The sequence below is a fragment of the Coturnix japonica genome, chromosome 19 (genome assembly GCF_001577835.2).
Source record: "Coturnix japonica isolate 7356 chromosome 19, Coturnix japonica 2.1, whole genome shotgun sequence".
Taxonomy (NCBI): Eukaryota; Metazoa; Chordata; class Aves; order Galliformes; family Phasianidae; genus Coturnix; species Coturnix japonica.
This window is the reverse complement of record NC_029534.1, coordinates 7,207,281-7,220,329: the sequence shown is the minus strand read 5'-3', so window position 1 is coordinate 7,220,329 and position 13,049 is coordinate 7,207,281. Positions and strand designations below refer to the sequence as shown.

The following is a 13,049-nucleotide window of genomic DNA, read 5'->3' as shown; positions in this document are numbered from 1 at the left end:
TAAACCATGACACCAACCCTCAGCTCTGGGAAGGGAGGTGGAAGGCGAGGATCTGCCAGTTGTAGGATTTCTGGGTTGCTGCCTGCTTCACTTCCCATGACCCTTTGATTAATCTCTCTGTCCTTTTATTTTTTTTTTAATGAGCCTGTTATGGCAGATCTTATTGCAGATACTGATTGGATCTCAACTACATATTGTGCCGTTTTGATCTGGATTAAATGGCACATATCTATCTGCTGCTTCTCCGCTCTCCCCCTCCCATTTGAGTTCATCATGTTCAGAATTCAGAGTCTCCACGATGAGAGTTTCAACCCCCCCTGATTGCAGCGGATGCGCAATCGGCTTGAGGAATGTGTACTCAGAGCTTATGATCCTTGGGCAAGCAGAGACTGGCTGATGCATGTGGCTTTCAAGGGACGCTGCTATTTCCATCTGTTAATGGCATTCCAGGATGGCCAGCTCCCCAGCGCGGGGATGCACGGTGGCTGAGGGATGGGAGACGCAGGGTACAGATGTTGCTGATCTCCATAAGATGGGCCAGAAGTGATCATCTAGTGATGTTAAAAAGAAAAATATGCAGCAAAAAGCATCAGTTATCCTGGCGGGCTTGGAAAAAAAACTGCTGCAGTATTTGTGAAGGAGAAGGAGAAGAGTCAGAGAGATGAAAGGAAGAGCAGTAAATAAGGGAGGGAGATAAGAAATGAAGGGGTTGCTAACATGAAGCAGGGTCAGAGGGAAGCAGGCTGCTGTTATTGGGGTTCCCAAGGAAAAGGCTGAAACGCAGCATACACAAGAACCCATGCACAATTCTTTGCTTTCTCATCTTGAAAGTGTTCACTGACCTTTTGCTATTCTCTGTTCGTTGACTGCAGATTGGGATGGTAGCCTGGAAAATGACCCTCAAGACCCCAGAGTATCCTGAAGGCCGTGATATCATCGTCATTGGCAATGACATTACGTACCGGATAGGTTCTTTTGGGCCTCAGGAGGACGTGCTGTTCCTGAGGGCTTCAGAGCTTGCTCGAACTCACGGCATCCCTCGCATCTACGTGGCTGCCAACAGTGGAGCCAGGATTGGTTTGGCTGAGGAGATCCGGCACATGTTCCATGTTGCATGGGAAGACCCAGATGACCCATACAAAGTAAGGAGGCACAGGAAATAGAGATGAAAGTCTGCATTGCTCAGGAGATTATCCTATTTTTACCCAGCCTCTTTTAATCGAGGTGGGCTACTTATTTGCCAGACTGTTAGGTCCAAAGTTGGTATTGGATCTGTCAGGCAGCAGAACTATTATCCAGAATGAGTTAGTGTGAAATGCTGAAAGCATTCCCAGCGACCTCAGCAGGGGCTCTGATGTTGAGACAGGATGTTTGCCTTGCTCTTAAATTAAACTCTTCTCCCTTGAAACTCTCTTTTTGGATAGGGTTGCTGGGAAATGGGAACAGTCTACAAATGGGAATCAATCAGTGAACTCTTTTTTTTCCCTTTAGGGATACAAGTACTTGTACCTGACACCTCAAGACTATAAGAAAGTCAGTGCTCTGAACTCAGTTCACTGTGAACATGTGGAGGACAACGGAGAGTCCAGGTAAGCACAGATGAGTCTGCATTAAAATCTTTCTGTGCTTCCTTGGGTACATGTGAAGGTGGTGCATGTCATACCCCTGTGTTCAGCTGAAGAGCTGGAGTTCTGTGTTGCCAGGGCATGGGGTGTGAGGAGTTGTGCCATGCAGCGCTTTGTTTGAGGAAGGGCTGTACTGACGCTGTGGCACTGCCTGGGGCTCCAAGTTGTGCCTGAGGGTCCTGCAGTGGTAGATGCTGTGACACCAGGATGATGATTTCTGCCCAGGGACTTGCAGTCTAAATTTTGCAAATTACTTTTTGAGTAGACTCTAGAGTAAGGACAGAATAATTCCTGGATGAAGGCTAAGCCATTCGCCTGTTCTGGAGGGTTGTGTTGCCTTAGAGCATTGGGTTTTCTGTGCACGTTTCTGCTCCAGGTGGCTGTATTTTCTCAGCTGCAACCCAAAGGTAGCTCATCTGCAGATGAGGTGGGAAGAAGTTTTCAGAGCTGGGTGGAAGCAGGAGTGCTGCTGCTGGAGAGGGGGAGGAGGATGTGCGTGGGAAGAAGAAAGCCTGGCCTGCAGCCTGGCAGGCTCTGAAGAACAAAGGAATAGCTCTGGGTGTGGGGCTGCGTGCTGCCCACCTGCACATGGAAAGTCAGCAGCTCTTTAGCAAGGCACTTCAGCACATGCTTAAGTCCTTTGCTTAGTGAGGGCCTAGTGTGGGAGATAGAAGCCAGTCTGAGAGTGCTAAGTAAGAAGGGAACCATGCTGGGGAAGGAAGGTATGAAAGATGAAAGTACAGAAAAGCTGAGAGCTTCATGATAATCTCTTGGCCTGTTTTGTTCCTTTTGGCTGTGTTCTCTTCCTTTCTTTTCTTTTTTTAATCTACAATCAGGCTACACCTCGTGTCCTGTGGGAGTGACAGAACACTTTTCATGGGGTATCTCTCCCTTGACATTTCCTCTTTGCAGCGCTGCTTACCTTGCATTGTACGCAGAGCTTCAGAATGAGCTCCTGTATGGGTCCGAGATTGGTTTTATGCACATTACTCTTCAGAGCCTTAATGATATTTAGTCACTTTTCATTTTCTTCATAACAAACTGATTCAGCAAATCACTGGACGTTGTGACTCAAAGGCTGTGTGTGTCTCCTTCAGGTATAAGATAACAGATATTATCGGAAAGGAAGACGGACTTGGAATAGAGAACCTCAGAGGATCTGGCATGATTGCTGGAGAATCGTCTTTAGCCTATGAGAGTATTATCACCATCAACTTGGTAATCCCCTGCTGCTTTCTATTCTTCAAACTTTATCGTCTATTTCAGCTAAAAATCCTGTGGTGATATCCAGGAGATACACCTGAGATCAGACATTTGGTTGATGTAAATTGACTCCTGTAGGCACTGAGCAGCACCATTTGCTGGATCTATTCAGGCTGAATGGAGGACACTTTCAGAAAACAGCCATTGGGCTTCACGTGTGCTCACTCAGTAAATTACCATTTCTCCCCCTCTTTTGATTAAAATACATACATGTTCAGGTGCTGTATTTTACGAAACAATAGGTTCTGGAGTTTTGCAACGAGGGGTAGATTTTATAACCCTGTAATACAAACATGACTAGTTTTATTGTTTTATCTAGGCATTTGAATCAATAGGGTTTGGCTGTGTGGTAGGACAGAAATCAATGTGATTTCTTCTGTTTTTTTTCTTTTTTTTAAGGTTACATGTCGGGCAATTGGAATTGGAGCTTACCTTGTTCGGCTAGGGCAGAGGACTCTCCAGGTTGAGAACTCTCACATAATCCTGACTGGCTGTGGAGCCCTCAACAAGGTAAGCATTTACACTTCAGCCTTCAGAGCTATGTGGAATGAGTGGTGTGTGGAATGCGAGTTCTGCCTGGCTTTCTAGCTGCCATCACTGTACCTGCTTGGTACACTGTACCATACTTGGACCCATTTACTGTTAGCTTCTGGAGCAGCTGTGAAGGGAGGGCCTCAGGGGCTGAGCCTCGACCAAGGAGAAGAACTGGTACAGGGATCATCCAGAATGACTTTCAATCTCTTTTTATTCTTTTCTGGTGAGAAAACTCCTTTCTTGCACCTGCTTCTCTTGACAAGAACACTACGTTGATGGCCATAGGCACTGTTACAGGCGTTCTGGTTGGAGATGGGTGGGGGACCTGGGCAGTGCTGCAAATTGAAGGGCTTGAGCCTGAACCAGGTGAAGGGGAGTAAGGAAGAGCAGCTTTTAACAGAGGTTGTGTGCAGCAATGGAAAGACAAGAAGAAGAGAACCCCGCTTGGCAGCACCTTCTCTCACCCACTATGTACTGTGATAGGAGAATCAGGGCTGTTTCCAGTGTCTGGAAGACCATGTTTCAAAATACATGGGCCAGAATCACCCTGAAGTTGGTGTTAGCACTGGGAGAGCACTGAAGCCTTGGGAAAGAGAGCGGATGGTGATTTTCAAGGGGTGAAACCTGCTGGAAATCTCAGCTGTCGGTGCGGGGAGGAACAACTCAGGCTGTAAGAAAACTTAGTGCTTTCACTACTCAAATGGCTTTTTTTTTTCCCCACCAGAGGCGATTTTTCTCCCTCGCTGCCCCGTGCCTATTAATATCCCAGCCTCCAGCTCCTTGTGTGCAGCAGACGCGGCTCACAGCCAGCCCAGCTCTTGTCCCTCTCACTGAGGGCTTTGTTTACATGGGAGTTAGGATTGTGCGGGCGCCAATGCCCTTCCCCATTGTGCAGCTTTGTTCTCAGGCACTCTCCAGCACCTGGGGTGGTTGTGCTTCATCGCAAGCTGCGTTTCAAGGAGTGCCTGCCCGACAATGGGAGATAAAAGGAAAATAGTCTCTCGTTGAATTATTCCCCTGAATAAAGGGGGCTCTGCAGAGAATGAAGCATTGATCCTATCAACTCCAGGACGCGATACCCTCAGTTAGATCTCTTACACACATCACACACACCTGCATCAATGGAAGGAAAAGAGGCATTTGAAGATCCATCCTTCAAAAAGAGATTGAGTCAGTTAGTGCTTGCTGAAGTGAAGTACGTTGCCTGATTCCAGCTGTCATTTGTTGGTGATCAGGGTCCTGCAGAGTTTCCCAGATGGCGCAGCAAGTCTGTTAAGTCTTCCTTTTCCACTCTTTTCTTTCTGAGTTTAACTGCACACTCTGCACATGGAGTGAAGGTTTGTTTTTAGATGACTAGATTAATCGCACTAAGGTTTTGACACTTAAGGATTTACTATAAATTAAGTGCCTGGCATCTGTCAGAAGGTGTGGGCAGAAGGAGATGCTTTCAGGGGGTGACTTAGCCCACCCTGTCCCAAGGATTTCAGTGGTCTGAATCATTCCATGCGTCCTTTTATCTCCCTCCATGCTCTCTTGGAAAGGCACGTGCTGTTACATAGACACTGAGCCTCTACCTGCCTAAAGGTCAGAAAAGGAGGAGCCTATTGCATCCTCTTCAGCTTTCCCAGTAAGAAAACTGAAGCCCAGACCCAAGAGGAAGTTTACTTGTCCTTGAGGAGCAGGAGATTGGGAGTCCCCACTCATCTGGATGTGCCTGTGATGTGTCTTGCTAGTTTATATAGTCTTCATTTTTCAATCTCTGCTGTTCTGATGAGAATTTCTTGAATGGGTCCAGCTGTATCTGTGTCCCAGAAGTACATCTGGGACAGTGAAATAACCTCCAGAATGTCTGAGCTCATTCCAGCTGAGATCTTCAGCAGGGTGCGAAGCACACAGAAAGAGCTAATGTGTTTGTATTGTCTTGCCGTGGAGGCAATATCTGCTTAAGATTTACGCTCCGTCTCCTTGTTCTTGTATGTAAACCTCTAAACACTTTTTCCTTGAATTTAGATGGACTATTTGTTGCATTCCCTTTTGGCTGGAAGTTGGGTCTCCATCAGCCAGGGAATTAGGCAGAATCTTCCCTTGAAGGAATGCAGGGGCAATTTGGGCATGAAGTTCAATGTGTCCTTTCTTACCAGTGCATGAATAAGGTTCCAGGGGAGCCTGATGGTGGGAACCTGTTGCAGTTTTGCTTTTGTGGAGCAACTAAGCCTCACTTCTTGTTGTTCTGTTGGATGAGGTGCTGGGAAGAGCCTTGTGCAGGGAAGTCAGTGCTTTGCATTGTGGCCTTCAGGTGATTCCCAGTTCGGTGGGCAGGGACTTGGTGAAGGATTGTACCTGAAACAAAGATAAATAAATAGAGTCTGCTGTCTCGCATGGCAGTTGGAAATGAATGTTTCTAATACAGCCGCATGCAAATAATCTTTGGACTTTTCCCAATTTGGTGTCAGAAATGTGGGACTATTTTCATTGCTGACCTTAATTCCTGTCTTCAGAGATGATGTTGTGCAAACATTAATACACAGAGTTGTGTCCGCATACGTATCTTGGAAACACAATGTAGAGATGCTCCCCGGCAGTGCAGAGGTTGGGTTTGCCAAAAGCAGTGAGTGTTTTCTCTGGAAAGTTTTGATTTTCTTATTTTCCCATGGAATGCCGAGTTGTTTGTGATGTACAAAGGGAGCAGAGGAGAGCCATGAGAAGCATTACATGCCAGCAGGTCTCTTGCTGGTCTCGTTTGTTATCGTTATGTGAGCCCAGCTGGAGAGTTTGGGCATAGAGGGGCAGGTCTGGCTGCCAGAATCAGGCTGTGGCCTGGAACGTAGGCGACCAGCTCAAGGTCAGCGTTGTTTTAGCAGAGGCTGATGCTGCTGAATCTGGCTAATGGCACGCTGGCTGTTTGCATCCATGTCACTGCGCTGTAAGTGGGAAGGCACGTCATGGCCAGGCACCCGGCAGCAGGCAGGATTTGGCTTTCTCTCGGGCCCCATTGCCTGTGTGGGTGACAGGGAAAGCACGGGAGCAGCGCGAGGTTTCCCTGTGCTGGTGATGAAGCTGTCTTTGTTTGCGGTCCAGACCTGCGGGCAATGGATGGGCCGAGGAGAGGGTGCGATGGGCTCCAGGCTGCATTTCATCTGCACCCCTTTTGTCTTCACCAGCGCATTTCAGCAGGGGGTGGAGAGGTGGAAATGACATTTCATTCCTCTCCCGTGAGCGTGTGCGCGCGCCTGTGCTGAGCCCGCTGACCCCCCTGAAAATTGAAATAATGATAATGCGCGTCTCCTGACTGCATCAAAGTATCAGCACATCAAAAGCCAGGAGGCATGAAATGCAAATGATAAAGTGAAAGCAGATGGATTGTGCATGATCGCCTGATGCCCAATGAATTTTAAAAGGTGCTGGTTCACATGGGGAGAGGGGCTGAAATAAACACGTTATCCCTGCAATTTTTTTTTGTTCTTGCCGCTCACTCCTGACAATATTTTTTCACACTTCAGCGAGCAGCCACTCCATCTCTCTCCCTCCCTCTCCCTCTCTTTCTCTCCCTCTCTCTCGCTGTCTACCTCACACACGTCTCGGGTCATGTCGCCGCAGCTCCGGTGGAAATAATAAGATATAAACCACGAGGTTGTTATTTGCATAGAAATAGCATGGAGCCCCAGGCAGCATGGGAGAAGGACACAGAGATCATTTGTCTAAAATTTTAATGAAAACTTTTGCTGAGGCAGAGATTTTTATTTTATTTTATTTTATTTTTTTTAACTTTGGCTGCCTCCCCCGTTTCCCACCCCTGTGCCTTCCTGCACCTCCCTCGGCTCCCTCTCCTCGTCACCAGCTGAACGTGCTCTGGTTCCACGGGCAGGTGACGTGCACTCACAGGTTAATTTCCAGTGCTTTTCTTCTTAATAGAAGTAAGCTGAAGAACTCCCAATTTATGCATTGCTTACGTGGTTCAAGCTTCCAGGACTACATTTCATCTCAGTCCTCCCAGGGATGTTCCCAAGTCTGTTGCTGACCTATTTTTAATTTGTTTGCTCCTCCTTGTCTTTTGTGTTTAAAACAAATCCTGTCTTTAAGGCTGTTTCATTAATGCAAACAAAGAGTGGCTTTCCATCACATTGCCGCCCGTCCCAGGAAGTGTTGCATGCCCAAAACGTCATTGTCCCTTTGGCACTGTGACTGTCATAGGATGAGGTGTGACACGGCTTTGACAAGAACCATTGGGCTCTGTCTGCTGTCTCCAAAATCCTTTATACCTTTCTGAAATTCTCTCCTTGGCATCACTTCTGACCATGTGCATCAGTGAGAGCAGCTACAGGGTTTCTTTAATGAAAAAAGAAAGAAGTTCTTCTGTTTGTTGTGGCAAATTTACCCCTAAGAAGGGTTCTTTGGATCATGGGAGGGATAGTCAGAGAGCATCCACAGGGCTGCAAAGAGTCTGTATGGCAGAGTGGGAGATGCTGAAGGAATGGATCCCTTCACTGTGAATACCCATAGGTAAGGAATCACTATGGCCCCTTTTACTGCTTGGACACTCCTGAAATGCTGGGTGAATACAAAGAGCGGATGGACTGGAAGTAAATGATGGTCATACTGGAGAAAGAAGAGGGAGCTGTCAGGAGCCTTAATACGTTTGTGCAGTATTAAGCAGTGTTGTGTTGGTGGTACCTCCGTCCTCAGGGCTTCTTTCTGAGGAAGTTTGTCCTCAAAATCATATTTAATTAAACAATATCTGATGATATTATAGCCTGTTCTAGGCCTGAAGGGGCTCAGGAGGCAATATACAGATGTTGGCAGGTTGCTGCTGAGGAAACTGCAGAACCTCCTGGGGTTGGAGTGTGCAGCAGTTGGGGACACAGGGAGCAGCAGCACGGTCCCTGCAGCGTGCACCAGGCACGGGGCTCCTTGGAGGAGCTGTGGGTGAGGAATGGGAGGCTCACAGCCTGCCAGTCTGTCTCGTGCGAGTGATCCGTCTTCAGCATCGCAAGCAGTAATATTTACCCTTCAATTTCACAATCTGGAAAAATAAATAAAGGCCCGGTGAGATTGATGCTGTTTGGGGGGTTTACTGTAAAATACAGAATGTGAAAAGCTCTTCTGTTGAGATTCAAGGCAGGATAGCTCAGTGTCTGCTCCAGATGACTCCAGTCTTGGGATTAGATCAAAGCAATCATGTGAGAGAAATCATACGAGTTAGAACAGCAAGTGCCATCCCTGTCATTCAAAGAAGCATTATAATTATTAATGCATGGTATGAATCTTTCTGTAGTGGCACAGCAAGACTGTTAGGGAGGCACATTTGGGTGCAGGCTGTTGGAGAATACTGACCCAAAGAGGCTCCGGGAGGTGTCAGCCAGGAGCTCACACTCAGCAGCAGCTCCGTGGGGACATCCCCAAGGTTGTCCTGCTCTGGCCCAGTGTAGGACAGACTCCAATGCTGCTGGGTCACGGTGGAGCATGGCAGTTTCCTGGGTGGACGCTGCTTCTTTCTCCCCACCCATAGCAGATGCAGGACCTCGGGTTGTGGAGGTTTCCATGCTGTAGTTACCAGAGCTCATACCCCAAGAAAGCCTATTGGGGATCGAGGTCAGAATAGTTATAGAGTGATAGAATGGTTGAGTTGGAAGGGGCTATACAGCCCATTTAGCCCAAGCCCCAGCTGCAGGCTGTTTGCCCCTGGGCAGATCAGGGGCCCAGGGCCCCATGCATGGCACTGGGCACCATGTAGGCTGGTGGCACAAAGGGCTTCACTCTGCCTAGAGAGGTTGTGAGCAGGATGAGTCCCTGAGCTTCAGACAAGTGCAAATAAACAAACACTGGCTTTCATTTCTACATTTTATTTTTAATTGCCTTTCTTTAAGTGGTGATATTTGTGTATTGTTCCCATTAGAGACAATTTACGTTCCAGACATCGCATTATCGGTCCCTTTATGTTTGCTTGGGGAAGAAAGTCTAATAGATTTTTGTTGACTTTTTTTTTCCTCCCTCCTTCTATCATTTTTAATATGGATCTCAATCAGTTTATCTGTGTGGATGGTGCTTGTACGGTGTGGGCGTGCAGTATTTATTCCCACTGAACTGGAGATGTGCATATTGGCCCCTATTCTGCCTATGTAAATCTCTCCCTGCACCTCCTAGGGAAATTCTTTGTGTTTTAAACCCCCACATACATTTCACGTAGCAGGGACTGCATCCCAATTCCTGGTGATCCTTTAAGGTGTGTTTTAGTGGAGTGCTCAGCCTCCTGGATCCCAGTGGAGCTGAGTGGAAGAAGGCATTTTTCAGATGTGTCCTAGAATAGCTGGTCCTGCCCTCCCATCTCTTGGGGTGGGAGCATGTCAGGATGATCCGCCCATGGCTTTTCTCTGCTGTGAATTGGAGGTACATTTCCTGCCATTTTGGATGGTTGAGTGGGAACTTCAGGAGCTGCTCTGGAAAAATGTCATGATTATGCCCAAAACAACGCTGCAGAGTGAACAAAGTTTCATTGTCCTGTGCTGGAGCTCTCCCCTTGGGTGCATTCCGAACAAGAGGGTTCTGATGGGTTTCAGAAGGTGGCCAAAAGAATGACCAAAAGCAAGATCACTAAATATCATGGAGACAGTTATTAATGCTGTTTGTAGGGCTGTTGTGGAGAGTAGGGAACCCCTAGCTGGGACAGATGGGATTTATGAGTGTTTGCACCATGTAGAACAGGGGGCTGTAATTTGAGTTTGTGAAGTATATTGAGTCTGTTTGCCACTGACTGATGGAGTGACCTTGAGCAGAGCACACCATCTCCCTACACTACAAAAGGAGAGGTAGGCAGGAATTTTTTGACAAGACGTTTTTCATTGGAAAATGCCAATTCAATGGAATGGGAAAAAGTATTGCTTTGGATGAATTCCTTGTTTGGATTTTTTTCCTTTTGTGAAACAAAAAGCTCTCCTATTCCAACCGAATTTTGGTTTCAGATTAACTTCTATTTCTAATATCTACACCAGAGATGTCAGAAGTCAGCAGCAGCCTTGATCCCGTCTGGTTGCTCAGCTCTTGGGATTGCAAATTTTGCAGTCCAGAAGAGGAAATTTTCTAAAGCCCCCATAAATTCTTACAGGAAGGAGATGTTTTCCTCCCAGTAGTGTTTCATGTTGCCATCTGCATTAGTCAGGCTCTTTGGGATCATCAGGCAGAAGGCTCCGTGGCAAGGCCAGCTGCACCAGCAGTGTCCATCTGGATACGTCTTCCCCTGCTGCCTCCCATGCAATCAATTGCTTCTTCCCCTTCCCCCTCTGATCTCCCCAAATTAAAGCGAGGAGAGGTCTCCACCGGCAGGCCCCGCTCTGGATTTGCAGTCAGGAGCCATCTCCCATAACCATCAGGCTGTCAGCTTCCCCCACCTCCCCCTGCTTCCCACCTCCCCCATCACTCACCAAAGGAAAAAAAGAGCTGGAGCCATAGCTTGAAATATATCATGCAATAGTGTATCATGAATTTCTTGTGAATCACATTGGTGAAGCAGGTTTATTTATTTCTGAGACTTTAAATCAATACAAAGTAGGTCTCTTAGTTCTGAAGCTGGGATGGAGTGTGAAAAAATGAGCCCATTGTACTCTTAAAACTTTGGGGAAAGGAGATGACAGCTATATAATTCCATTTACCAGGCACTAGGGGCTTTAATGTGAAGGTGACAGGGAGCTCTTTGTGCATTTAGAGCACCATATCTTCTAAATAAAAGATCTGTAGACTTGATAGTGGAGTATAGCTCTGACTTTAATAATCTCCAAGCATTAGACCGAGCCAATATGTTCCCAAGTCAGAAGGGTCCCCCACCGAACGCTCGTAAATTAAAAGTGCAGGAACTGCACATGCTGGTAGATTAGAGATGCAAGAAGTGCACCCGCTCCTGCTGCATCTCCCCCAGCCCGTTTCTCTGCCTGGAGTTGCTTCTCTTTTGCCCTCTAATGACATGATACGTGTGGAGGAAGAGCTGAGGGATGGAAATGAACGCCGCAAGATGTGTTGAGGCTTGACTGCACGTAATAGCAGTCAGGTTTTAAGTTCCTACATTGTGTTTTCTGATGAGACATTCGTTCTGATCATTTCTGCCTGTTTATGAAAAATAGGCTATTTATAGTATGTGCATGTGCCTTTCTGCTTCAGGTTTCTGGCAGATAATGTAAATTGTGGGATGGGAATTGCAATTATTGAAATTATTTGGATAAAAATCTGGCACTTATATTTGATATAAACACATGATATGCTCTGAATAATAACAGCACTTACATCGCATGATGATTCCCATTCAAGCCCTCTGCTGTCATTTTTTCAGATCTTTCATCTTTGATGAAACATTTGAGCCAATCTCCAGTTTGCAGCCAGCTCTGCAGTGAATGTCTCAGCTCCAGTAGCTCAGCTTTTGCAAAGGAGTGCAGTGAGAGCCGCTGGTCAGCACAGGTTGGAGTGCTAGGGAATGCTCAGCATGCACGTGGTGTACCTGTAGGGCTGATGGAAGGGCCTTCTGAACACTGAAAGGGCTGCTAGAACCCTGGCTCTCCATTGTACTTCCCAAAAGATTCTCTATAGTAGAAAGAGAAGTGGTGTCCTCCTAGGGTGGCTTCTGTAGAACAGAATAGATGGTGACAATTCTGCTGGGGTATTTTCTAAACGTGGGCTTGCGTTATCTGGAAGGTGATGTGTGTTCTTACAGACGTGGGCTGAGCTTTAACACGTGCAGTTCTAGATCTGCCATCACTTGGCTGATGTCCTCATCTTTTTGTTGAGCTGGAGGCACAGAGGAGTCAGAGCAGCTGCAATGAATGGGAAACTGGAGGTGATAACCCAAGTGCCAGGCACTGATATGCTGCAGTACAGGAGGGGGAAAGCCTCAGAACAACCAAGTGTGGGATCTCTGTGGGGGACCATTGTTACTAATGGTATGTCAGGGTGGGGTGGGCAGAAATGTATCTTCTGGATTTTGTAGAGTAGATGGAATTTCAATTTAAAGATGGTTTCCTGGGGCCAGGAGCTCACTGTTCAGTGCCTTGCTGTTCATGGATGTTCTTTGTCTGGTTTCCCATCTGATAAGGTGAAAGATCAAAGGTTAAGCATTCCTGATAATTGAGGTACATGTGCATTGCTATCTGAGCTGGGAGAGTTGGGCCCTGTTCCTTCCCACCCCTCTTGCTGTGCCTTTCTGCTCTGTGGTAGCTGTATCTTTGTCCCTGGAGAAGTGACCTCTCTGCTTGGAGGCACCCGCTCTGCACACTCAGCCCTGGTTGTGTTCCATATGGGATTTAATCCCATGCAGTCTTTCCTTGGTTTGGCATTCTCCATTTAACTGATAGGCAGCTTTTCTAAATCCACTCATGCCTCTGCTGACCGTGTGTCTTATTGAGGAATATCTGTATCGGTTAATTGCAGAAGCATCAGTTCTGGGCTCCTCCAGCAGACGTATTCTCTTTCACCCTTGGATATTTTCTTGCAGAAACATTTATACAGCAATATGCATTGCACCATTTAAAATTGTTAATTGGAGATTGAATTACTTGTCAGCCTTTAAAAATGTAGTCCTGCGAGGTCAGAGATGAGGTGGTTAGCGGAGCCGAATGGATGAGCCATTGCATTCATTTTTCTCCAGCCCCG

At 46.9% G+C, this 13,049-nt stretch overlaps 1 protein-coding gene across 7 annotated transcripts in view; it reads left to right on the top strand.

Moving 5' to 3' along the window:
- Positions 1-13,049, top strand: part of ACACA (acetyl-CoA carboxylase alpha) — a 105,462-nt gene that overhangs the window by 70,452 nt on the left and 21,961 nt on the right. For all 7 annotated transcript variants that reach the window (XM_032448510.1, XM_032448512.1, XM_032448509.1 and 4 more), the window contains 4 exons: positions 873-1,142; positions 1,492-1,589; positions 2,723-2,843; positions 3,288-3,398. In XM_032448510.1, coding sequence (XP_032304401.1) covers positions 873-1,142; positions 1,492-1,589; positions 2,723-2,843; positions 3,288-3,398 — 600 coding nt within the window. The remainder of the gene's footprint in view (positions 1-872; positions 1,143-1,491; positions 1,590-2,722; positions 2,844-3,287; positions 3,399-13,049) is intronic.